This window comes from Manis pentadactyla, chromosome 6 (genome assembly GCF_030020395.1).
Source record: "Manis pentadactyla isolate mManPen7 chromosome 6, mManPen7.hap1, whole genome shotgun sequence".
In the NCBI taxonomy this organism is placed as follows: Eukaryota; Metazoa; Chordata; class Mammalia; order Pholidota; family Manidae; genus Manis; species Manis pentadactyla.
The window spans coordinates 30,904,017-30,931,693 of NC_080024.1; the positions used below are offsets into that span (position 1 = coordinate 30,904,017).

The 27,677-nt window shown below is 40.5% G+C and overlaps 1 protein-coding gene across 6 annotated transcripts in view; it reads right to left on the bottom strand.

The window, feature by feature from the left end:
- PARD3B (par-3 family cell polarity regulator beta) overlaps positions 1 to 27,677 on the bottom strand; it is a 985,497-nt gene that overhangs the window by 37,776 nt on the left and 920,044 nt on the right. For all 6 annotated transcript variants that reach the window (XM_057503666.1, XM_036928150.2, XM_057503667.1 and 3 more), the window contains one exon: positions 13,983 to 14,062. In XM_057503666.1, coding sequence (XP_057359649.1) covers positions 13,983 to 14,062 — 80 coding nt within the window. The remainder of the gene's footprint in view (positions 1 to 13,982; positions 14,063 to 27,677) is intronic.

Here is a 27,677-nt window from a genome sequence, read left to right on the forward strand (position 1 = left end):
AAGAATTATACATTCCTGTTTACCATAAATATAATTAAAGTTAAATTAAACTGACATTAACATATAACAAGGTTTTAATGTCCTTTATATATGAAGAGCTCTAATAAATTAAGAAGAAGAGATAAACACCTGACAGAAATGATATGCAAACAGATAAGCTACCACAGACTGAAAAAAACAAATTCCAGTAAACAAAAAAGAAAAATTCAACCTCACTAAGAGTAGAGGAGTTACAAATTAAAACAGTTTGTGGTCATAACTGTTACTTTTTAATCCATTCAATTGACACAAGTTAAAAAAAATTCTATATTCAGTGCTGGTGAGGGTATAAATTGGTACAGTCTTTTTAAAGGTCATTCTGGTAATATGTGTCAAGAAGTTTAAAAATATTCACTCCCTGACCTAATAATTACATGTTAGGAATTTATCCTGTAGCTGGCTTGACTTATGACATCTACTTTTTGTTCTTAGGAAGATGAGCTTAAGCATTTCAATTGAACGGAACATGATTGACCCAGTTTCACAGGTTTCATGGATACAACACTGATATTTTATCATACAGTCTAAAGCTAAGGTGAGATTGTGGAGACCACAGGTGCAACAAGACAGGCTATGTGATTAGTCTTTGCATTTGGCCAAGTTCCTGCTATTCTTAATTGGAGAAAAGGTGGCATGTTGAAATTCATGCAAAAGTTGACCTGGTGTGTACTCACAGTCATGGTCCTAAGTAACATCACTGCAGATACTCAAACTTCCATCCTTCATCAGTGGGCGTTCTTGAGTTAGGCACCTTAATACCATATTTCCATTTTCCTGAGGCTTTCCATAATCCCAGGGGTATCCTCAGAGGTGCTGCTCTACTAAAGTAATGTTCTGAGCATGTGCTCAACAGAAAGTGAACTTGTCAAAGACTTAAGATCATTTTGATGAATTGTATATTTGAGTGAAACAGAGAAACTGGCAATACATTCTTCTGGGGACACATTCTGGGGCGGCTCTGCCAGTGCTATCATTATTCACTGTGTTCCATCAAAGATACAACCAGTTCACAGACACCTACTCCAAAAACACCATGAAGGTATCAAGACTGTCTGGGCTACTGAACAATACATTTTTCCTGGTGAAAGGTAATCAGAATGTATCCACATTGACCCTGGGGCTTCACATTCACTAGTTGTAGCAGGGCTGCTGTGCCCCACCCACAGCTCCTCAGCCCTGAATGTCCACTACAGGCCTTACTCCAAGCATTTGTGTTTCCTGGCTTGAGGCTTCCTCTCACCATTGTGTTGGACAGGCAGAAATTCTGAGGACTTGGCTTCTTTAGGAGCAACCCTTAGTCAATGACAAACAGGACTTGGATGATAAATACTACCACAGCCTTGCCCCTCAGGTGGGACAAGGTGTGAGAGCATTCCGTACTATTTCCAGAGGGTCCTAGCCACACTGATCCCATAGCCAGCAGCAGCAACTGGCTCATTAACACACTCTGCACTGGGCTTCTTCTCTTCCCTTCCTCAGTCTCTTTCCCATGCTTCCTAGGATGGCTTCCCAAATAAAATCACTTGCTCTCAAATCTCTGTCTCAGGGTCTGCTTTTGGGGCCAACAGAGCCTAAGACTCTAGAATGGGGAAAGTTTTTACTTTTGAGTTTGTACTGGGAAATTATGAGAAATTCCACTATCTCTTGTTATCATTTTGTTGCAACTGCAACAATAGTACAAAGAACTCCTTATAGCCATTGTCCAGATCCACCAATTCTTCACCCTGGACCCCCTGTACATTAGCACTCATTCTCTTTTCTTTGGTTCCCTTCCCCCTCATCTCCTCTCTTTCTCTCCATGTGTATACTTGCACACACATACACATATTATTATATATACATATTATTTCCTAAACGATTGAGAGCAAATGATGACTTATGCCTCTTCACCCCTAATATTTTAGTTCATATTTCTGAAGAACAAGGATATTCTGCTTTCTAAGGACAGCACAGTTACCAAACTGATTCCCACTGTTTCTTCTTACCTTCATGCTTGTGCTTTCTGGGGTCAGACCTATGTTTAGTCACAGAATGCCAGATGGCATTAAGTCACCAATTCTTCCTACTTGAGAAACATATAATTTCCAGAATGACATTATACGGACAGGGATAGATAAGCCTTTGCTGTCCATATAGGCAGTGAATCCACATCACAAGCACAGACTAGAGGCCAGGCCTGTGTAGTCTGCACTGTCCACCTGCCTCTTTTTGTACTGAATAGGAGCCTCTATGGTTTATTCCATTATCACCCCAACACACAGTGGCGTCTTCTGTTCAGTGTTCATGAATATACATTTGCCTCACATTCTGGATCAACCACTGCAGTTCCCATATGCACTGAGCCACCTCTACTATACATTTCAGGGTCTTCTACTGGAATCCTCAAAGGCACCTTGACTCTAGCTTGTCCCAACCCATACTCATGACCCTCGTCCCATCCTCGTCCTCTGCCAGCATTTGCTTTCTTGGGGAACGGTACCACGACCCATGCCTTGTCTGTGGATTCAATCTCAACACCTGTCTTTACTTACTCCCCATACCTTCACATACAACCCGTCACCAAAGCCCATCAGTTCCTTCTACCACCTGTCCCCATCTCTGCTGTCATCATCATCACCCTTGCTCTGCACCACCAACATCTCCCACCCGACACACAGCAACCACCTTCGACCTGGCGTGCAGCCACTCCAGCCTCCCACCAAGCTATTCTCCACCCTGTGGCTAGGAAAAAAAATTGAAACACAAATGTGACCATGTCATCCTTCTGCTTCTAAATGATTTCTAATTAGTATTTGAATAAATACAAACATCCTTAACTTAACCACTCATGGTCTGATTTCTACCTACCCTCCTGCTCTCCTCTTGCAGTCTCTGCCAGCCCCCTCTGCTTTCTTTCAGTCTCTCTGCTCACCATGCCAACTCCTACCACAAGGCCTTTGCACATGTTGTGCTCTCTGCTTGGAATCTTCCTTATTTTTTCTCTCTAACCTCCTTCACATCACAGCTCAAGTCCTACTTCCTCTCTTGATTTGGTCCAATTTCCCATCATATTTTCTTGAATTACATATCCTTTTTTTTTCATAATGGGCAAGTTACAATTTTATGTTTTCTTTGTGATTGTACAATTACTATCTCCTCCACTAAAGTATAAGCTCCCTAGTACAGGGACTGTGTCTTGTGGGCTTACTGTATCCTCAAGACCTACAGAGTGTATTGAACTTTGTAGGTAGTCAGTAAATAGTTGTTGAATGAAGAAATAGCAAGGGTAGATGACTTTTCTAGCTCATATGTTTAGCTAATAAGGCTGCACAGTTAGCTCTGGACAATTCAGGATAGGTCTGTGCTTTTTAGAATAAGATATGAGAGGAGTAACCAAAAAAAGGACAAACTGAGGAATTCAAGCTGTTGATGAGGTGGTCACATAAGTGACTTGTCTATAACCAACCCACAGAAGGTAGTTATCACATTATCTTGGCCACATTACACATCACACTTCTGGAAAATACTCACATCAAACATTGGCTAGGAGTTCTGTCTTATATATGGACCTGATTTTGGATGTTAGAAAGAAACCATAAAAGGGTATTGCACAGTCTAGACCATTTAGCATAAATTGTCAAAGGCACCAACATGTCAGTGGAAAGTGATCAAGCACGAACTCCAATCGTGATTTTACAGGACAGTTTCCAAGAGAAAAACTTCATTGTGGCAAACTCCTTAAAATAGCTCAACTTGCTTATTTTCCATCTGAAACCTCACTGCAACAATTACTTCTCTTCCCAGGACCTTGCAAAAACCAGGCTGTCAGACTCTATCATTTCTGGAAATGGGTCTGCAATTGCCTCTGTTACACGCAAGCAATTAGTGGGCAAAAACCTTATCTGAGCAGTCACCACCCTGTCCTCACTTTCAAGCAATAGCCAAATTTAAAGGCTACTAATCATTCCTCAGGGCGTATTGTTGGTGGAGAGTGGCCAGTGAGAATTGCCAGGTTCCTACCTATTTAACATGTCATTCCATGTTCAACCATAAGGCTCAGTTTTGCTTACTGTCACGTGGGACAACCCTCTCCTGGGGTAGGCCCCAACCACTTCTATCTCGGCTTCATTGGAGGCTTGGAATATAAGCAAGAAGATACTCTGGATGTTGCTCTTTTTTGTACCAACCCTTCGTGCATTTGTATCGCAAATGTTTGCCTTTGCTAGAAATACCGGAGTTGGACTGTGGTGTTTCCTGGCACAATGACTGAGGTTATGGGGCCTGTGTCACATGAAATCCAGGGCACAGATGGGCTCATGTGGCACCTCCGTGGTAATTGACTGCCAAAGCTCTATTCTCTGGACTTGAAGCAACAGTCAACAGAAGCCATCCCTCCACAGTTATCTGGCATTTGCTTCTCAGTACAGTCCCCTGAGGATATGCCAGGACTACACCATGCAAGAGGCAACATTACTTTCCTGGCTGTGCTAATTGCTGAAGTGGAACCAAATGGTATACATTTTTAAACAATAAGCATTACAAAGAGGCAGTCTTTCAAAAAGAGCACTGTTTAAAATATATTTCAGTTAGAAGGAGGTAGGTGTTTATATATGTCAAGGGGAGCTCTGTGGTTCATGGCTGCTGTTCTTGTAATTTTGAATGCCTGTTAGGGGTTTGCTCATTTTAATGTCCAGAGTTATATACTGCAGTCATTTCGGGTGGGGTGAGTACCACAACAGCTGCCTCGATAAAGGACGGCCACTGGGTGCTTCCTGCCCACCTGTTTACAGCCAGCCTAGCACAAGACATCTTGATTCACAGAGATTCAGGAGGTTTCAGAGTAGAAAGACCTGGACTGAATCCAAAGACTGCCACTTACTCCGTGTGCAACTTTGGCCATTACCACTTTGCATCTCTGAGTCTCAGTTTCTTCATCCACAAAAGAGGGAAAATAATTTATTTCAGGATTGTTACAAGAAATAAATGAGGTGATATATTTAAAGTGCCCACCAGAGTTCTTAGAGCATAGTATATATTCAACAAGTATTGGTTCCTCTCCCTGTGCTCCGTGACAAGTGTTTCTGTCGAAGGGCAGTGCAGAGTGCGGTCTGGGGTCTGGGAGCCTGGTCAGAGCACTGTGGGTATGAGCCCTTGTGCCTGCACGGCCCTAGGTGGACTCATTTACATCCTGAATTATGATCCCCATAGGAACAGAATAATGGCTGTAAGGAAAATGTGGCCATCTTGTTTTTACTAAAGGAAAACTTACAGTGCTATAAATACAAAAATGATACGCTTCATAATTATTTTTCTTTTTTTCCCATAAATTCCCTCCTGTTTGTCTCATTGTACTTTATTCCTTTTTCACCTCCTGCAGGTTTCAACATTTTCTATGCTGTCCGGAACTCTAAAAGACAATGAACACGGATGTATTTTTAATATGGTCTAAGGTAGCTTCCTTCGCATGAACTCATGTCACTCAAGAAAGAAGCTGATATATTCCAGCCTCTCCCTAACTTGTCAGGGTTAGTGGTATGGTAAAGTGAAATAAAAGAAACCTTGGAAAACAGAAAGAACAGTTTGAATTCTGATTCAGATTTTGCCATTTTGAGGGTGGAGTTGTCTTTTTACAAAATGAGCATCATAATTACTACCCAGGTGGGAAGTAAAGACGAAATGAGACTGTATTTACATTGCACATGGTAGGCACTCAACACATTTATGATACTCCCCTTATTTCCTTTGCCTTAACTGTTCTTAGGTTGATTTTCTTTTCAAATACAATTGGCTACTTTAGGAACAAACACGACATCTTTTAAATGATCTGCATGCAAATTTTGATACATAAAAATCGAAGCTAAACTTAATGGTTTTATTTTAATTATTCTTGTTGAATAGTATCACATGTTCAACCACTTGGGGAGGAAATGGCTTTTTATCCAAGACATCTGCATATTTAAGTGATGAAATACCATTTTAAATAATCAGAAAGCACAGGCCTTACAAACACATTCAAACCAGATATTATAATGGACTAGTACATGTGGTTTATTCAGAGTGTCTTTGCCTGCAGTAGGTCGACATCAGGACAAAACCTGTGTACAGTAAACCCAGGAAGGTGGGCTGAAGGATGGAAGTGAATGGCTGCAGAGACACAGAAGACAGAGGGAGGCAGGGTCAGAGTGAGGGTGCTGCATCGTGCAGAACAGTTCAGCAGGGTCAAGACACTCACCACGGTAATTCCAGTGCAAGGAGCTTTTGGAGGCAGACGGTGGGCTGATAAGACAGTAGGAAAACATCAAGAACAATCAAAGAATATTAGAAATTAGAGGCAGAACAACACTTTGATTAAGCAGCTGCCTCGGCACAAAATAACTTTTTTTTGGCTAGAGAAGTGGGAAATAAATGCTGAGATTCCTTTAAGTATGTGCAGGAGGGAAAACATGATAGCTTACCAAGTTTAACATGTTTCAAATTCAAGGTAATATCAGATTTGGTGCTCTTCAAAGAGTAGGCATGTATCCTTCCTCTACAAAGAGTACTTAATAAATATATAATAGTTTAGATAAATTTTCTATGGAAAATGAAGGAAAAGTAAAATTCTATGGAATTTAAGATATGTGGTCCATTAATCCAGTAAAGACTGTTTTGGGGACTGTAATGGTTTTAAATCACTAATATACTAACTAAACTCATAATCGAGGCCTTCAACTGAGTAATTAGTATCAAATATTCTAACTGGCATCAAGGATATATTGGCTATGAGGAAATGATGAAAAGTTTGATTAAAATGGACTTTTTTCTGAAGAACTAAGTGACATAAAAATGATATGGCAGTAGCATTAACCCCCTGATCTCAGCTGTTTGGCATCTTAAGGCGGTATTACGTGCTGGGGCTTTTTGCATTTTTCAGGAAGTCTGAGTTGACAGAGGAGGCATCTTAATCTCACAAAGAATTAAATTGCTGCTAATTCATCATTTTGTCCTCTGCATTAAGAGTGAGGTTGGTGTCAGAGGGGCCAGTCAAACAGGCAGCTAACTCTAGAGCTGGGGAAGCAGAGCTAGATTTTCATAGGGAGCCTGAGAAGCAAGGATGAGAAGTTTGATCTGGCCTGGTAACAGAGCTTCCTTGACTTTCAAAAGGCATTAAACTCTGTCGTATGTGGATGTGCAAGATACAGTCGCGACAAGTCCTTCAGCCTTCAAAATCAGAGTGGTCATCACAGCCATGCCCACTGAAAGGTGGCTTTTCACGGCAAGACAGGGATGCCCAGATAAAGTTGGGTCACCAGGAAGGCATCTGAGAGACTGGCCATGATTTGCCGTATCTAGATGAAATGCAACAGGCTCCTGTCTAGAGACATGCGGAGGAGTACTTGTTAGCTGAAATGGCCTCAAACCCTGGCTGAACATTTCCCTGCAGTCCCAGCACATCTATTCTTGTGAAGCATCTTACTTGACAACCTGGCCTTGTAGCAGAAAGAAGGGCTCCATTAGGCAGTGGAGAGACTGTCAACTTCTACAGGCCCACGTGGCCGAACCCCCACCGGACACAAGCTCATGTGCACACACACCTAAAGGGCTGATGGCTTGTGTTTTTACTGAACTCACTAAATCACTGTCTAGTTGATCTAGACGAGAACTGTGGCTTTGGTGGAAATCTTTGCAGAACTTGAATGTCACTGCCATCTATTCACTAAGTGCTAAATAAAACAATGCACAATTGGCAAAGGAGAATTCAGTAGTTGTGAGCAGAGCAGAAGAAAACTGGGAGAAAACAAGAGAAATCAGAGGGTGAGTATCTTTAAGCAGTGATGCAAATGACAGGAATGCAGAGGATGCCCAGACAAAATGCTCTCAGGGATAATATAATATAATATAACACCATATAAGCTTCAAAGTTAGCTGTGCACTTGCGATTGGAGCCTTCCTGGGGATGGGGAAAGCATATGTAGATGAGACAGCCTGAAACTGACAAAATGAACCAACTGAAACGTCGCAAGCGGAAGTATGTTCTCATGGTGTATTCTTCTGCTCTGAACACAATCCCACCCAACACCAAAACACTGGGAACACACTTAGGAAGCGAGGTTATTTTGGGTTCTGAGGAAGCAAGCATATGCTGTTTGCTCCTTCTAAAGTTGTTCTTTCTTACCCAGAATCAGTTCTAGTACGTTGCTTCCCATTACACAGCGAAGTTAAAGCTGCTCAAGATGTTCAGAGAGATGATTTTTCCCCTCTCAAATAACTTACATAATACGGGTTAGAGCACCGTCAGGACTGGTAGCCAAGTACAGCCTGAGCAGGACTTTGTCCTGAGTCCGTCCTGGGAAAGGGATGAGCTCTCTCTCTTTGGGGGAGCTCATGCAGATTTGCACCAGAAAACTGATTGCCATTTTTTTTTTCTTCTGGGTAGATATCATTCTTAATCTTAAAGAATCAAAGCACCAATTTGCAGATACCACTTTTTCAACTCTCAAGAGTGTTCTAACAAAACTGCATTCTCTTTTTGGTAGGCAAAGTATATTGCTTAATGTTCATCTGGCAATTACACATTAAACTGTTCATATTTCAAGGAAGGACTCACGGGAACAGGAAAAGAATTGATTTTATGACAGCATTACAGAGGTGGTTGAAAGGTATTACCTACTGTATATTAGTAATGTTCTGTGTCATATACAAAGATGAATAAGACATAGTCCCTGTCCTCAAAGGAACTTACAGTTTAGTTAGAAGGACAAGCAGGTGAGGAAATAATACAAGGGAGTGTGATAATTGCTGACTTGGGATCTTACCCTGAGCTGAATAACCTCAGTCTCAGACGTTAAATATACAGACTTGCAACCAGACTGCTTGGGTTCAAATTCTAGCTCTGCTACTTCTGGCTGTGGAAATTGAGCAGTTTTACTCAATCTCTCTGTACCTGAGTCCTTGCCTCTGAAATGGGGATCATAGGGTTGCTACTGAGCCACAGGGCTGCTGTGAGCATTAAGTCAGTCAGTAGATGTGGAGCATTTGAAACAGTGCCTGACACACAGTAAATGCTCAGTAAGAGGTAACTATTTAGAAGTCCAGACCTGGAACAAATGGTTAGGAAAGCTGGTTAAGAAAGCTTGGGAGGAATTATTTCCCATAATTTACTTGTATAAAAACAAATCTATTCTCATATGTACACAAAGACATTAAAAACCTACTATATACATGGTCTGATTTTAGGTCCTGGTGATGGGTATAGAATATGCTGGGTATAAAACAATATTCATTATTTCAAGGAGTTTATAATCTAATGGGGGTGCAAAGGGGCAGTGAGGAATCATGATCTAACCCAGGGTATTTCAGTGGCACTGGAAAGATGCCCAACAAAGGGAAGAGGAGCAAAAGAAAATTGACATAGAGCTACACCTTGGGCCCTGGTGTGGGGACTGTGAGGTCTCTTGGAGGTAGAAGGATGGATATGTCAAGCAGGCAGCTGGAACTGGGGTCACAATAAGAATGAGAAAGGAAGGTTAGCAGGTTCACTTTGGAACTGTCATCATAGTTCTGGCCCCCTCTTGCCAAGACCCCAATCAGCATCCTGCATCCCTTATGGGAAACTCCCTATCTGGAAGAAGTGCTGTCTCTCAGTATGTCCGTTAGCCCAGTGTGTCACTCAGATCACATTAGTTTGTTACCCTCTTACCCTTGACTGTCTGGACCACAGGTCCTTCCCCTCGCCCCTAACCCACCCTGCGGGACTCTCAAAGAACCGAGTGGCTGCGCCGAGGCATTTTCCAGAGGAGGCAGGGGAGGAAGCGATTGCCACAGGGCTTAAAGGGCAGCCGAGAGAGGGACACTTGATGGCCCAGGGTCCCTGAGAAGCCAGAGGGAATGAGCTCTGTTGCACGGGTTTGGCTGGTTAAAGAAAGGAACACATCTTCCCTGGGGATAAAATGAAAAAGAAAGAATATAAAAAATCCTCAAAATATGTCAGGCAGGCTCTTCACTAAGGGTTTTACTTGTATTATTGTATTTAGTAATTGTACCAGCACTACACAGAGGCCCTAATATCATCCTCGATTTGCAGATTAGAAAGCTGAGCCTGGAGCCATTAGATCATTTGCCCAAGGTCACACAGGTGACAAGTGACAAAGCAGGGGCTACAGTTACAGCCTCATTCCAAGTCTATGCCCTCATCGTCTCCCCTCAAGGAAGCATGTTAGTGAAGACATCTTGGGTCTGGACTGTAGGGAGCAGGAGTTGGGGTGCTAATGCTGAACGTCTCAAGGTTATAACAGGAAGGAAGTGAGGTCATGTCTAGAGACTGGGCTTGGGTGACTTAGTCATCTTCGCAGAACTTTATGGGAGGAGAAGAGGGTCGGAATGGCCATTGTGGGATAGCCAAGGGAGTAGACAGCAGCAGGGGCCCAGCTGGGGCTGGGTGATGTGAATTTTGCAGTGGAAACAATGAATGAAATTTTATGGGTTCCTGCAGTAACCTTTCGCCACCCATGTCTGTGGGACCACAGAAGAGATGTAGGGCCTTTGGCTCACTCCGTGGGACTCGGCACTTGATCACAAGCCCAGAAGAGCACCATCATGTGCTGATGCTCTGAGCCATCTGCAGAGAAGGGATAATGGGATCCCACGGGGCCAGGGATGGGCAGGCGGGAATGATGGAGGCTTGAGATGAACAAGCAGAATTCGCTGCTGGAGGGGCTGACCACGAAGAGGTCTGTAGAATCAGGATGGGGCCAGAGAGAATTGAAAGAGGCTGGGATGCTGAAGTGAGAACGAAGCTGTTTGCAAAAATATATACACAGATGGTCACCTATTCTATCAGCCTAAGAAATAGCCATTTCCCTACCCACCCAGGGTGAGTACTAATTTGTGCCAGGCAAGAATAAGGGAATGCTGATGTCATTCTGTTTACTACCCAAGAAAACTGGGGGCTGGACAGGATGGTAAAACATTGGCTCTGGTAAAAAAGCCTGGTGTTTGCTAATGAGGTTGTATTACAACTATGCTCTGCTTTCCTGAACAACACCCTCAGGAGAAAAGAAATAAAGTCATTTTTCTTCAGATGCAGAAGATTTAACATTGCTTAACAATAACACTTAACATCGTTTAGCCCTTAGCCTTAGGCAACCTCATAACTACCAAGTGCTAGGAATTGTCTTTTTCCTGAGCCGCCTGCCGCTCTGGCTTCATTTTGTGAACTGTCATTTAGCCTGACAGCAGGTTGCACAGGCCTAGTTTAAAGATGACAGAGTTCCATGAAAGCATAGCAGGGTGCCCCTTGACCAAGGCAACTCACCAGCTCCCTGCACTGGGGGGCATTTTCTCTCTGTGTCTATGGCTCCAAATTTGGTATATAAATCAACATTATTGAATTTATCTTAAAAGCTCCCGTGAGCTTTTGGGAGGAACCAAATCACTCAGTAGCATATTAAATCCCTTATAAGGTTGGCCACTGACTTCCTGTAGATAGAATTATTCCTATTTTTAATTAAAAATTTAACTCCATAAATATTTTAAAGCTCTCTGCTTCTGTGACAGAGAGGGGATCTGGTGACTGCAGAGATGTGCTCGCCTCGCTCCCCTGGCAAAGCAGGACGGCAGTGGAGCTGGTGTGATTCATATAAGTGGACAGTAAAATCCCCAGGGCGGGGAAGAGTAGAAAACCAAATGTCACCAGTGCACAAAACTGATTCTGTGTATCTCCTCGGAAGGCAGCAGTGTGTCCCCTGCCTATGCATTCGGCATATTGTTGCATAAATATGGAGCCCCCTTACCCCCCAACCCTGCCTGCTACTGGGTTGGAGCTCATTGGAGACAGTGCTTTGTACCTCCCCTCTAGATACTGAGACAGAAACTCGAGTTTGTGCTCTTGCATTTAAACACCAGCACCAGGAACCTCTCATACACTTGTCTGAATCCTACTGATTCTCCATCATGGCTACTTCTGGTTGCCAGGTAGCTACAAAGGTCTGTTGGCACGTGCAGCTAATAATTTCTATCGTGTGTGTGTGTGCGTGAGTGTGTGTGTGTAGGTGGGTGTGGACTGTTTATCAAAATAGTTTTCAGTCTGGCATATTTCCCTTTCAGCTACAGTGATACTCTTGGGGCTGGCAGGATGTGGTCAGTTCCTAACCTGTGACGACAGCTTCAGAGCCACAGCAGTACACACGCGTTACCTGTGTCAGAAAACTCCCTCTGCACTGTGTTATCCTAAAATACACTGGTTTAGAGGCAGCCATAATTGAGCATTTCAGGGCTGATTAGTAAAAATAAACAGGAGCTGGAAATTCAGAGGACTTTGTGCTAATAATTACAAATCTAAGCCTTGGTTGCTCTGTCATAAAAAGTTTATTTGCTGCCTTCTGTCCCAGACTGTAGGGTCCTAAGGATGAACTGGGACTGTGTCTCCAGTCTCCAGATTCCAAGGGCCTGATAAATAGTAGATGATCAACAGATATATGGAGCTGAATGAATGAGTGAAATTTATAGAGTTTTTAATGTTATTTCTGTGCGTCTAATTTGTACAAAAAAAATCCATTTCCGTAGTCTGAGTGCAAGTTCGCCAGGAAGACATTAAACTGCTTCCAGTTTTCCTTTTTTTCTTCTCTCTCATGAGAACATACTACTTTCCATCTGCCTTAACCACAATTTCCATACACTTCAACAACTGAAAGCCAGAAAATTTATATTTAAAACAAGTTTTGGAGACTGCTTCCATTTTTTAAAATGAAAACAAAATAGTAGGCCAGGGAAAAACAGAGGAAAGAAATCCTGGATGGGAGAAAACTATGAGACAACATATAAAAAAAGAAAACAGGCAGATAAGTAAAACACAGTTGTATAGAAGCTTTTAAAATACTGTATTTTGGGTATCCTGCCCAAATGGTGTTAAAAATTGGTCCTCTGCTAGATTTGAGATTTTAGTACTTTTGAAAAGCAACGTACAATTATTTATGAGAGCAGACGGTCACTTGGGCTCTGTCTGTTGTAATATCCTGGAGGTTATTTTTATAAATTCACATGCAGAAGTATAGCCAACACGTAACTCAAAATGGTAACTCCAGGTCTGAGTTAGCCCTTTAACAACTCAGCTTCGGTGATAAAGAACCTGTATAGGGTCCTTCCCCCTCTTTTTAAAAGAAGATATTCTGGAGCATTTTCAGTTTCCTGGCTGACATTAGCCTCTCTTTGTTTTGTGCCCCCAAATGATTCTCACACTCTCTCTGCCCCCAAATGATTCTCACATTCTCATTTAACTCCCATAGTAGCAGCACCACCTGTAATCTTGGCAAGTTTTCCTCTTTGTCATGGGCTACTGATAGCAGACTAATACTGTTCTTCATCTCACAGATAAGAGCACAGACCTTTAAGAATTGTATCCCATTTTCAGGGCTTCTAGTTACAGTCTGCGTGGATCATGTTAGGCCAGACTCGCCAGGTGAACTTTTCCCACGCACCTGTTTCTCCCCACAGTATCTCTGCATCTTGGCAACATTTGCTTATTGCCTGGAGAACATGGTCAGGTTCCAAATCAAGCAAAGAACCTTCCCAGGTTCACATTTCTTTCATGCCTTTTTAACACCCACGTGAAACTTCAAGATTAAGGTTGGCTTGCCCTTCCTCATGGGCAACTCCTAGACAGAGGGTTTACTATTTTATTGTCTCTAGCTTGGTGCAGGATGTTCAATAACATTTTTATAGCAATGGCTTAGGATTTCTATTCAATATCCAATATTCTTGCTGACATGTTCAATTTCAATGATATACTATTTTCTTCCCTTAAAAAATAACCCACAAGTGTTTCAATTATTAGCACAGTTGTGAGGATGGCATTAGGGTTGCAGCAGATGGTAGGAGGCAGAGTTAACAGATTCCCTATCTTAAAGCTCGATTTCTATTTCATGCAGATTTCTCTAAAGCCTTTATTTGCAGGCAAACTGGTGAGGGGTGACCCCTCAGTGATCTACCTGGGTAGGGATGCGTACTGTCTCTCCATTCCCTCAAAGCGGAGGTTGTGTGCATTCCCATCTGGACCCTTTCCAGACACCTGTGGAGAGAAAAGTAATTAGAGATGAAGATCCATTATACACTCCGGTTACTGACAATGCATCTCACAATCATAATCAGTGTACAAATGCTGCTGCTGCCTGCCAAAAATCAAACATGGAAAAGCAGGCAAGAACTCAGTATCATTATAGGAACTGATGATCAAGCCACAAACACAGCATTTAACAACAAAGTCACTTCTTTCAAAAAAGGGTCATTGTCAAACTGACTCCAGTCTGTCACCGTGCCAGGGATATTCTGTAGGCTGCAAGACTGGTTTTTTTTTTTATAGGTTTTGGTTTTTAGAACAGCTTTAGACTTACAGAAAAATTGAGACGATAGTACAAAGGGTCTCCCTTTTACTAACATCTCACATTAATGTGGTACATTTCTTAAAATTAATGAATCTCAACATTTGACATATTATTAACTAAAGCTCATAGTTTATTCAGATTTTTACCTAATGCCCTTTTCTGTTCTAGAATCTCATAATACATTTAGTCGCCATATTTCCTTATGCTCCTCTGACGTGACAAGGGCTGTATTTTTAAAAGTACCTTTTCCATGAGACCTTCCTTTCCTTCTGGGGTTGGTGACAACAAATTGTCTACTCCACAGCTCCCACAAAACCCTCTCTCACTTGAACCTCACTTATTTCCCTCCCTTATGAACTGCCACAGAGAAGTGATTAACTGTCTTCTATCTAGGGTTGGTTTTTGTTATTTTTGTCCCTTCCTATGTGCTTCCTGTGGCCGCCTCTCTTCAGGTCTCGCCCACCAGCCTCTGGGACCATGAAGGGTGGTGACTGGCCTTGGTAGGTAGGTTCTCAATAAAGTATGTTAGCTCGGTGAATGTGAAGACTTTATATATATTTGTTCTGTATCTATCAGAGCAACTAAAAACAGGATGAAAACTACAGGTATTTAAAAGCACTTCCTGCCTGATGGGTTCCTCACCTGTTCATGTCAACATGTGTGGTTTTGTGGGCCACGCACGTGCTTGCTCTGTGCTGGGGCAGCCCTCCCATACTGGGCATGGAAGGGTAAGTAGAAAACCTGGACTGCTAAAATAGGGTGAATGGAGAACTTGTTAGTAAACACAGGCAGTAACAGGGTCAAGGTTGGCAGGGGAAATTTTTCTAGGTAGTACTCAACTTGCAAGTAATTTTTTTCCTATCCAACATCCCAGCTCACTATGAAACCACCATCCCAGCTTGTTGCAGGAGGTGATGTAAGACAAGTATACACACTCACTTAGAGTAAGAAAGAATATTCCTGGTGTCGTTTACTACAGGAGGCCCTTCAGAATGTGTCCTACCAAACCTCTTGAAATGCACCAGGTGATGGGACAGGAGTGGCTGGAGTTATTTGAGAGGCAGAAGCCCAGTGAACTCTCTAGGTAAGGATGAAGACTGCACAGGTAAGCTGAGGAGCAAGACGGACCGAGAATTCTCTGCATTAGGACAAAAGCCCCGATTTAAACCACCGACCTTTCTAACAAAGACCAGAGGGAAGGATGGTATTAGAAGACAGGGGATTGAAAAAACGCACAGAAAAAGATGTGAATGATAGAAGTATTGTCCTGAGCCACTCCTCTCTGTTTTGTTTTGAACCTATTTTTTTATGGAGGAAGAAATTAACGTGAACACCAGAACCACACTGACATTACTGATTGTGGTCATTGGAACAACATCATGCTTATAAACCTCTAGTATGGCTCTAGATTTTTACAACTAATTTTTCTTCTGCGGTGGCAAAACTCCAAGTTGATACTTCCAGCCCCGTTACCTAGATTCAGCCTGGCCTAACAGCGGCAGGCAACATGCTGGTGTCTCTAGGAGGGAGGACCCCTATGTCTTGTTCTTCTGGTGAGTTCCCTGCATACCAGATTCTATGAGATGTAGGATGCTCGTTATCGTTAAGGACATTTCAGTCTTGTTGAAAACAAGCATCAGGAATGAAATAATTAAAGAATGATGTAGGAAAATGTATGATCCCATGCTGTTCAGGCTGTTACTAACATAACACAGATGACACCTGATGGTGTTCACAAAGACTTCATGGATGTGGCAGAACATAGGCCAAAGATGGGTGGCATGCTTTTACATAAAAAATTACTCCGTCACCAATTATTATACATTTATGTGCTTCTCTATTATTATTACTTCTTTAATGCAATCACTCAGTGATTACTGAGCTCTTACTGTACCCCAATGTTATGCTAAGCACTATATTCTAAGCAATGAACAGAGTCTGGATTTCTTCACTGCTTTGAGTATAGAGGAGACAGGCCTGCGAACAATTACGGTGCAGTGAGATCACAGGTGGTGTCAGTCTGAGGAAGGAGGCAGTAGGAAACCGAGGGACAGATACCCAAGTCCACCTGGGAGAGCTGAAGACAGTTTCACATGGGTGTGGAAGCTTCATCTAAAACATGAATATAAATGAGGAGGAGGTTTTTACGGGGAGAAGGGCAAAGGAGTAGCAGAAGAAGGCACTGTAAGTAGGGAGAGAGAAAAGTGAACTACAAGGAGGTATAAAGAGGGAATGTCAAGATTCTGGTAAATGTCAAGATTTGGTAAAAGAAACAGAGGCCTATCAGGGAAAGGATATTACTAATATTAGCAACAACACCCCTGGTGCTAATACATGGCTCCAACCATTATTGCTGCAACTGCAATGTTTTCTTTTAATAGACTTTATTTTTTAGAGCAGTTTTAGATTCCCAGAAAATGGAGACAGAAGGTACAGAGATTTCCTGTACAGCCACTGCCGCCACACACACATTGCGTCCCTGTCAGCAACATCCCCCACGAGTGGCATGTTTGTCACAGATGATGAACCTGCCCTGACACATCACTGTTACCCAAAGCCCAGAGTTTACATGAGGGTGTTCTTAGATGGTGTACATTCTTTGGGTTTGAATAAACGTATGACACATATCCACCATTATAGTATCCTACTGACTATTTTCACTGACCTAAAATTCCGTGCTCTGCCTGGTCATACCTCCCTCTCTCTCAGCCCCTGCAGACCATTGATCTTTTTACTGTCTCCATGGTTTTGCCTTTTTTTCAGAATGTCACATAGTAGGAATCTTACAGTTTGTAGCCTTTTTATACTGGCTTATTTCACCTTGTAATATGTATTTAAGTTTCCTTCACGTCTTTTCATGAATATCAAAAGAACTGATAGCTCCTTTCTTTTTAGCACTGAATAATAGTCTATTGTCTGCATGTACCACAGTAAATTTATCCATTCACCTACTGAAGGACAACTTGGTGGCTTCCCAGTGTTGGCAATTATGAATAAAGCTGCTATAAACATCCCTCTGCAGGTTTTTGTGGGGAGATAAGTTGTTAGCTCCTTTGGCTAAATAACAAGAAGGGCTATTCCTGGGTTGTGTAGTAAGAGTATGTTTAGTTTGCCAAACTATCTTCCAAACTGACTGTACCATTTAGTATTCCCACCAATGATGAATGGGAGTTCTTATTGTTTCACATCCTCACCAGCATTTGGTGTTGTTGCTGTTCCAGATTCTGGCCATTCTAATGGGTGTGTAGTGGTATCTTACTGTTGTTGTAATTTGCATTTCCCCTGATGATAAATGATGTGGAGTACTCTTCCATATGAGTGTTTGCCTTCTGCATATCTTCTTTGGTGAAGAGTCTGTTAAGGTCTTTAGACCATATTTCATTGGGTTGTTTTTTTCCTTATTGTTGGGTTTTAAGAGTTCTTTATATATTTTGGATAACAATATTTTATCTGATCCGTCTTTCACAAATATTTTCCCCCATTATGTGACTTGCCTTTTTGTTCTCTTGGCAGTGTTTTTGTTGAGCAGAAAATTTTAGTTTTAATGAATTTCAGCTCATCAATTCTTTATTTCATAGATCATGATGTCTGTGTCATCTCTAAAAAGTCACTGCCAAACCCAAGGTCACTTAGATTTTCTCCAACGTTATCTTCCAGGAGTTTAATAATTTTGTGTCTTACATTTAGGCCTGTGATCTACTTTGAATTGATTTTTGTGAAGGGTATAAGATCTGGCTGTAGATTCACTCTTTCTGCAAGTGGATGTCCAATTGTTCTAGCACCTTTTGCTGAAAAGACTATCTTTGCTTCACTGTGTTGCCTGTGCACTTTTGTCATATATAGAGCTTTCCCCCAACTATTTATTATTGGCACTTTTTCTGTGCTATTAGCCATCTTTCACAAACATGAATTTTAATGGCTATATAATATCTGATTTATGGATAAATCTTAATTTATATAATTTCCTCCTGTGAGTTGATCAACTTTTAAGATCCCCATCAGAAATGGTGACAATGTAGATTATTGTGCTGGAGACAAAGATTCTTGCACATAGCTGTGAATTGAGGGTAGGAAATTGCAGAGAGAGGGTTGCCAAAGACACAGGAACTATAAGTTGTACTTAGGTCTTCAGGGCGTCAGGCCATTTTAGGAGAGACTGAGGGGAAGGAGAAGAGGCACAGGCATTTATAAGCTCACTTCTCACTTCACTCTGTGTGCAACAAGACTCAGAAATGTTCCTGCCTGAAGAATTCCTTATTAGGTAATTTTCCTCATCACAAAAAAATAAGGTCAGCAGCTTTGATTCAATTAATTTTTTTAAGCCCTTCATCTCAGTATCATCAGGTTTTTTTTTTTTAATGGAATGACCTAAATATACATCTGACAGAAGTAATTTTAACTTAAGCCACAACAGAAACCTAGTCTTTTCCACAACAATGTAATGTTAGAACTTATGCTTGGATTTTGGATATATTTATCTTTCTCTACTAATAAAGTTCAGAAAGTAAAACTTCAGAGAGCTTATTCAAAACAACTTGCAAAGCTTAGATCTTGGTGTGCCTTGCAGCGGTGAGTGTCTCTGGCTGGATTATGACATCCTATGACAGCTTATCAGGACGGCTTGGTGTTCAGGAGGAATGTTGAATTAAGATGCTTTTAGTCCATGGGAGTTGTCCCAGTTTCATTCACTCAATGCCTACTGCCGGCTGGGGTGTTAAGAGCCTTGTTAAAATAAAGCTATTAGTCTTTTCTCTACAAAAGCAAGGAGCTTGCTGGTTACATTCAGGGTTCCTTAAATTAGTATGTATTTCTAGTCTGGCATTGCTAGAATCAGCAGTTTCATAAAGCAATATACTAAAGAGGCCATTTAGCCCCCCGTTTCTCCCATTTGCAGATTAATGGCAGAGGGGAAGATTTAACGCCCTTTGAAACATTTTTTAACAATTCATTATAAATAAAAGAATAAATCACACAAGATTTTCTGCAAATGTCTGATGAAAAAAGCAGAAACAATTCAAAATTAACATGTTTTCCAGTTCCTACAGGTTAGGACACATTTTTGCCAGTGTTGTAATTTATGTCCCCTAAGTCAATTTTCTGTAGGAAATTTAAAAGCTGCTGTGAAGGAAAGGCTGTTCAAAGTTGCACTACAGCTTATTCACCTATACATAACATCCTCGTTTACAAATATGTCTTACTCAGATCCATTACAAAAAAATGAGATTCATGCTGCCAGACACATCATCAGATTAAGATGCAAAGTATAAAAATTCAGATACCATTTTAGGAAATATGTCTTTCATTTCAACTTCCATGACAGATATTTTTGGGCAGTTTCCAGAGCTTTCTTTTAACTATATGCTTTTACCTAGCTATGGGTCTGGCTGAAAGAGTTTTAAAGGAATCGACACAATGAAAACATCTAAAAAGTCTCACACTTGGTTTTGAGTATCTTCTAATATTAAGACATTTTATTAAAATGCAACATGTTTGGAAGCAAGCTAACAATACTCCATTTAAACAAAAAGAAACTAATCAAAATAGGTTGTTTAATTATTTCTCTTTGGCAATGTAAAGTATATTATGATGGAGATATGCATTTACAAAAATGCTATCTAGAGAAGCAAAAGTACACACACTCTTTCAAACCATTATTTCTGAAGGGTTTATTTTCTCTAATTTAATTTCAGTAATTTCATTAAATAACTGGGTATTCAGCTTACAGAGTAGTGGAGAACATCTGCTAGTTTAGAAAATACGGCAAATAAGAATATTTTAAAAATAACTCTTGGTAAGCCTTTTAACTACTCTGTGTCTCTCAATCTTCCCTTGTAAAATGTTGGAGTTAAAACAAATTGGAGTTAAATCTTGAAGTTATTTCCAACTTACATTTATAAAAGTTATCTTGCATTATGTTAACCACTTATACCTCACTAACAGAGTAAATATATGTAGGTACATAAAAATTTTTTTAAAGCTGAGTGACAAAGACAGCAAAGTAATCTGCAACATTATAAAATTATAACACATTTATTGGGATTCCAGCATTAAATTTTATGTTAGCACCACCCAGGTACTAGCTATATGAACACTGGGCCATACCATATCTTGATAACATAAATAATCTCTCTTCTGATTGTCTTTGGAGAAAATAAAATCAGGCATCTCCCGCCCAGCTCTGTTGTGTCTGGGCCTAAGATACAGTTACCATAGTAACTATGATTGTGAATACAATTTTACAAATTTGGCTTTCTGTATCAGATGTACTTTAAGTGTGAGTGTGAGTATGTGTGTGTGTGCATACGTGTCTTTCCAATAAGCATGAAGAGCAAACTCTGGCTCTACATCTTTAATTAAAGAGCCAGAGAGCCAGACACCATCTCATTTCCTTTCCCCATCTGTCTACCTACAAATAGATATTGCAACACTGGCTGAAATATAAACTTTTACTTCAGAGAAGACAAAGGTCTGATGAAAAGAAGAAAGAAAGGTATTAAGAAAAGCATTCTCTGAGAAATCTGCTTGCCTGTCCTGTATTTTCCAGGAACAGAGTAAAGAGGAATTTAGGGGGGGTCTTGGCTCGTTACATTAATTACTAGATACTAGTATCCAGTACTTACTGAATTTGGTTTTGAATTGTTTCTTGGTTGCAATATGTGAGTTATTTATTCCTCTCCTGTTGCATTTTTATTGTATTTTGTGACAGTGTTTTCTACTCATCCTGAAAGAAACAAATTAACCCTCAAATGTTTTCCAAATCTTAAAATGACATAATAGTATGTTCACATTATACCTTTTATACTAATAAGTCATATAAAGGATAATCATTGACTAAAGCTTTCTGGTATACTTAAAATATACTTGCATAAATAAAGGTAATGTCAATGTAAGTAAAGTTTTAAACCTTTCAGAGGGCTTTGTGTTTCTATTTTAGTTAGTCGTTAAGTTCCGGTCACTCCCAATTATAGTACTAGAAAGAAATGATTCTCTGGAACAGTCTACAATCAGTACCATAAGTTATAATAGATGCTACCATCTCCATCTCTGAAACTGGAGTTCAGGGAAGGCTGAAGCAACTTGCCAAAGGGTCACACAATGGCAAAGCCAAGCTCTGACCCCAAAGTGGTGTTCCTCTCACTCTCAGTACCGCTTTATATGTTGTCAGTGATCATGACAGCTCTTTTTAACAAGAACTGAGACATAAGACCTGAACATTTAAATGCACCTATGGTAGCAATGGGATGGAATATGGGAAATTATGACAGCCTACAAGCATTCTGAATGCACTTGTGGTTCATCATAATCATACCACTGAACACCAATTGCCTGGCAATGTTTATTTCATATAGCAGTATGTGTATGATGTTACTTTTTGGTATAGCAAAAGTAATTTTAGTTATTCTTTACAAAAAATAGGTTGTATTATATACTTTTTTTTTTCTGTATTCATGCAGTTTCAGTCTCTTAATTTGGTTTAAAAAAGACATCAGATCATAAGCTTCATTAGATTTGGGACAATGCCTCTTTTTTTTGAGCCAATGCATCCTCAAGGCCTGGCATATCATCTTGCTCATTAATATTTACGGAGTCACTGGAACAGGAGTCTCAAGCATGTACTTAGTGCCAGTTAACAGAAAGAATCAGCTTCCATAATGGCTTAGCTATTTTTTGAACATAACCTGTTAAATAGTACAAACAACACACATCAGAATGTTTTTAAGGAAGTTTAAAAACATCTGTCCTATGGTTAATTCTTATTAAGACTGCCACTTTCAAGCTCGTTTGTTTAAAGAGTCCTGATTAGTTCATTTACCTTAAAAAAAGAAAAGCTACAAACATTCTTACAATTTAGATTTAAACTGAGATTTGTAGTATAAATCCAAACCTCAGAACCATTAGGAGCCTTAATTATATAATTGCTTAGAGTGAGGGAAGATTTCTATAAGCTGAAAATAATAGTAGAGTAGTAGGAAAATATTCTCTGATTGGATAAATGACTGGACCTATTGGGCATCAATATTGTTGAACTGAACGGCTACCTCAAATGTGTAGCATTTATTTGATTCACAAAGTTACCAGACTCATGAATGCTACTATTCATGCTGGAATCAGATACACATTAGCTCTAAATTTATGTTAACCAAGTTATTTTTGCAACTGATTAAAATAATATCAACACAGTTCAAGTTTTAGGAAGATGAATGAAAATAGGAGGGGGAGAAAGGAAGAATTAATTAGATGACATTCTGAAAGTTGATGTTTTTGTTTCAAAACTTGGTTTGAAAAACCAAATCAAATGCATGCACCCATTGAATGATTCTTCTATCAACTAGCAAATAAAGGCTTTCAGTAACCTAGAGCAACCTAACTTTCCAGCTTCATCTGTCTTTTTCACGTATGCTCAATGATTTGATCTCATTGGATATTGTATGGATCCTGGACATGCACTTTTGTGCCTATGGCAGGGTACACACTTCTGTAGTTCTGGTAACTCTCCCTATGGTGAGGTTAGTGCTTTAAACACCACCAGGGCTCAATAAATGCTTATTGTATGAGTGAAGAAAGCAACACATGTTCTGATTGGCTGTATTCACTGCTGTGAAGGGACAAGAACAAGCCAAAGTACTGGGTAAGAAAAACAGATTCTGTGAGGTTGGTGAAAACATGAAAACAGTGGGAGAGAAATAGGCCTTGAAAAAGGTGTGTAGACAGGGAAAGAGAAAACAAGCCTGAGGAGCAGACAGAAGCTGAAAAAGAGAAAGAGGACTATGAACTGAAAATAAGCTAGGTTATTGCAATCTATTCTAATTCTTAGCATACAGGTAATTCCTGTCCTAAGTACTCTCCATTAATCAAACTCTTAGATCAATCAGAACACTCCATTCCTCTACCAGGCTAAGTAACAGGACTTTGCAAAGTCTTCTGATTAGATGTGTATATAGCATCTTACTTTCAAAGTCTTCAAAATGTAATTTTTTAAAGTCAACATTTAAAGTTGGATTTCATATAATCATTTAATTGGGCATTGATTCATCTACACAGAACTCATTACTGAATTCTTCAATTTCACCAACATGATTCCCTTCCAAATTATCTTTTATCTAGGCGCTGGAAGTCCTAGTGCTATGAAAACTTTGCCAAAATAAAAAGCTTTTAGGTTTCTAATGCTGGCTGGACACAAACCCAAGGAGAAGTGTGGAAGAATAATGCATGTTTGCCAACTGCCAGATATGACTGCTTTTTGCATAATTAATGTCATTCTTGCTGTTCGAGTACCATTTCCAACCTCTAATAATTTCCATTAATAGAGGAAGTTTCTGCAATAATTTTCTGCAACCTGAAAAACCACTGTGATTTCTATATGCCTTGTAATCAAAATAATGCCAATGAGTGGAAGGGGGATGGTTAGAGATGTACTGTAGCCCTGGGTCCCATTTGCTTTGTCATTGTTTTCAATCTCCGAAAACTGTCCAAAGGGCTCATCATGTTCACTGTTATTATGTCAGTTAGACCTTGGTGCTTTGATTTCAGTAGCACAGAACCATACGAAGAAGAAAAAAGTGTATAAAGTGAATGCATTGGGCAATTCATCTACAAAAAAAATAAATGTGAAAAGAGTATTTTTTAGACAGCAACAACAAAAGATGAGCAGATGCAAATACAAGTTCAGGTCCTGTAAAATATGATAATTGTATAATACTTTATACTGAAGCTTTCAGTAATAGGAAGTGATAGACCAGCTGCAAATCATACCCCTAAACCTGCCAATTCACACTGTTTTTTATTATGCTGTTGCAAAATCAAGAACTCTGCACAGGATATAAAATTATGCAAATATACAGAGAGCAACAACAAAAATCAGCCCAGGTTTCCTATATGAGGCAAAATGGATGTAGCATGATGGCCCAGCAGTTGCCCATCCCATACCAGGGTGGAGGCACCGAGTCTGCAGTTACCTGGGGCTCTAGGAACCCTCAAATGGACTTCCCCTGTAAGTTGCATAAGAAAGTGTAGTGATAAGGAGGACAGTGCTGAAGAGTGTTTTCCCCTCTGTTCCTGAGTTGCTCTGGAAATAGTAAAAGTCTACATCAAAGCCCCATTCTTCTTTGCCCAAGATGGCTTTGAAGAAGCTTCACCTGAGTCACATCTAACTTTCTCCTGCCTTGTCTGTGAAGTCTACCCAGCAGGGATCTGATGCTGCCACACGAGTGGCAAGCACTTGCTCTGTGCAGTGACCTGGGGAAGGGGAGGGGCTCAGGTTTAGAGACCGTGTTCAGTGACATGATTAAAGCTTGAGAACCAGGTACCTAAGTTACTGAGGAAATAGTACAGAAATAATGCTGGTGTGTGGGTTTTAATAGCCGTTGTTAAAATAAGAAAACAGCTGGTCATTAATTGTGACAGCTGTGCTTCCACTTGGTAAAAAAATCTGGTGGGTACTTTGGGGAGGACAGGACGATGAGGAAGGGTGCCTTCTGGGCCTAGATGCTGTTGGGTACCTGACCATGGGTGTGGCAGGGCTGTGTGCACACTTACTCCAGAGGCTGATCCCCGAGGGGACCACACCAATTCTCAAAATACCTGTCCTGCTTATAAGATGTGCTCACTGTCGAGTTCCTACGTACACACAGAATGATTTATCATCAGATGCTATATTCATAAAGGGTTTTGCAAGGATCAAAGTATGTTCTCATATATCATCCGATTCATCTGTGTCACTACCCTGACCAGGAGAAAGGCAGGTGTAAATTCCTTGTAAGGTTTTTTTTGGCTCAAAGAGAGAGGCACAACAGTAAAACAAGCCTAAAGATCACCATCATTTCAACAGTGTACCATGTCTCTTCACTCCACCTGGAAATGGATGTGCATAAAGAGTTTCTAAGGAGACACCAAGGCTGTGGTTTCTGGCCTGCACACCGTGTGGCACAGCTGTTTAGAGCACTTCCCCCAGAACATACTGGTTGGCCTTGAATTCCATTATCTACTACATGGGTAATCTTGGGTGAGTTGACCTCTGAGCCTTGGCCTTATCACCTCATTGACTTCATTTCTCATTATTAATGTGGTTAATAATTAGGGTCTCTCTCTCAGATGGCTGTTGTGAGGATTAAATGGCATGATGCCTATCACCACTAAGTATATACCATACATACAGAGTGTACTTATTTGTTTAATAAATTGTAGTAGTCCCTACTGTTGTTGAGTTACATTACCCTGACCTTTGTTTTGGTAAGGAAAAGACCAGGGGAGAACTTTTTTCCTGTCCTGTATAATTCATTTCTTTGCACTTCTGACCAATCTTGGCTAAACTAATGGAAAGCTCTTCAGTGACACTGTTCCAAAACAGTTCTGGGAAAAAGAGTGGGGAGAAAAAAAGGAGAGAGAGAAAGAACCTCTTTTCTGTGATATACATACATATATATATATATATATATCTTTTAATTATATATCTTTTAAATATGTCCTATCATTCCAACCACTCGTGAGTGGTTGGAATGACAGGACATATTTAAAAGATGATATCTGTAGGTGTGTGTATATATATGCATGCATATATGTCTATAGATGTACATCTATATGTATGCATATGGATTTATACAGACATAGACACACAGACACACACACATACACATACTCATACTACTGCTCTACATGGAAACTACTCTGTGCTTAGGTTAAAGTTTAAATTCCTGATCATGGAATTCAATCCAGTCCATTGTTGTCCCTGTAGTCATTGTCACCACCACCACTACCATCATCTTTGCCGCCCCCTTTCCTGCCGTTTCATCCTTTTGTGCCCTCCATGTGCCTTCTCAGTCACCAGTCCTTCTCTGACCCCATGCACTCTCACAGTTCCCTATCATGGCTCAGTTTTTTCCTTTGCTCTTCTCTCTCACCACCAGCTACTCCGGGAAGCTCTTCAGACAGAATTATTCAGTTCCTATTTTCTGAGAGCCCAGAGTATATCTTCTAAGTAATTATCAAGAATGTTACCTATAATGATCTTTTAAAATGATACTTGTTAACATTTGTTGTGCAGCCCATATTCATGTTCAATAAATGCTGGGTGATTAAAAGAACAAACGAGTGAAAAAGTAATCTTGAAGGTGAGATATAACACAGGAGAGCAGGGAAACATATGATCCTAAACTACCCACAGGAAACAGACTCGGATTAGCCTGGCTGCCTACCTCAAGAGGCCATTTGCAACTGAGACAGTGTTTCAATTCATTGGGGGAACATCAATTCCACTGCACAGAGTAAAATCAAGAAACAGTATTCATTGTGATTTAGGCATTTAACAGGACAGATGTGAAATATGCATTTTATTCCAACATTATTGAACTGTTTGAGATCAAACATAGACCTTGTGTGTACTCTTCCTGACAGGGTGGGGAGGGAATGGCAGCTGGGTCCCCTCCCGGGGCAGAATGGGTGCTCTGCACAGGTAGAGAGGGAGCCCACCGTCACCTACTGATCCCAGCCATTCCATTAGAGGTCCTATTACAGTCTGTGAGTTTTCCTAAATGAGTGCAATCCCAGATTTAGTGCAGCATTGTGGTAGAGGGTCCGGTCTTTGCATTTTCAAGGCTTCTGTGTCCAGGGAAGAGGCCTGTCCAGATGCAGTTCTACCAGAGAAGCAAAGATTCAGAGTCTGAAGTGAAGCATCATGTAGCAAGAGGTTGTCAGGAGAAGCAAGAAAGAAAAAGAAAAAAGAAACCAACACTAGGCAGTATTCTCTCTAAGCAGAGAAACAATTCTAACTTTAGCAACTAAGCAATTGAAATTCTGGTTGAGTGCCATTTAGGTAATTTCCCATATTTAAGAAGAAAAATGTTTACCTACTTACTTCAGGGTATATTCATTATGCCCCAGTATAGCATGAATGTTGAGCAGAAATAATCTATTTATTATCTATGGTTGCTTTTTACTGTTTTAGTGGGCTCTGTTGAAGAACTGTGTGATTTACAAACTTTAGCCTGATACTCCTCACCTAAGAAACAGTATAAGATGTAGGCAAAAGGATATATAGGGATCTCTACTCATCAATACAATGAAATTAAGAAAAGTAAAAATTTAGGATGAATATTGGAAAGAATTTCTTATGGTGTAATCCATTAGGATGAGGGATAATTTCCCAAGGGGAGCTGATCTGTACGTTAGAAAATGTATAAGGCCCATTCATAATGTATTTGTGAGAGACGTAATGCTGTGTCCATCCATAAATCAGATTTACCTTCTGTGCAAAGCTCCAGAGTTCTTCCTACTGAAGGCTATCCTCAAGGGCACTGACCTGAGAGG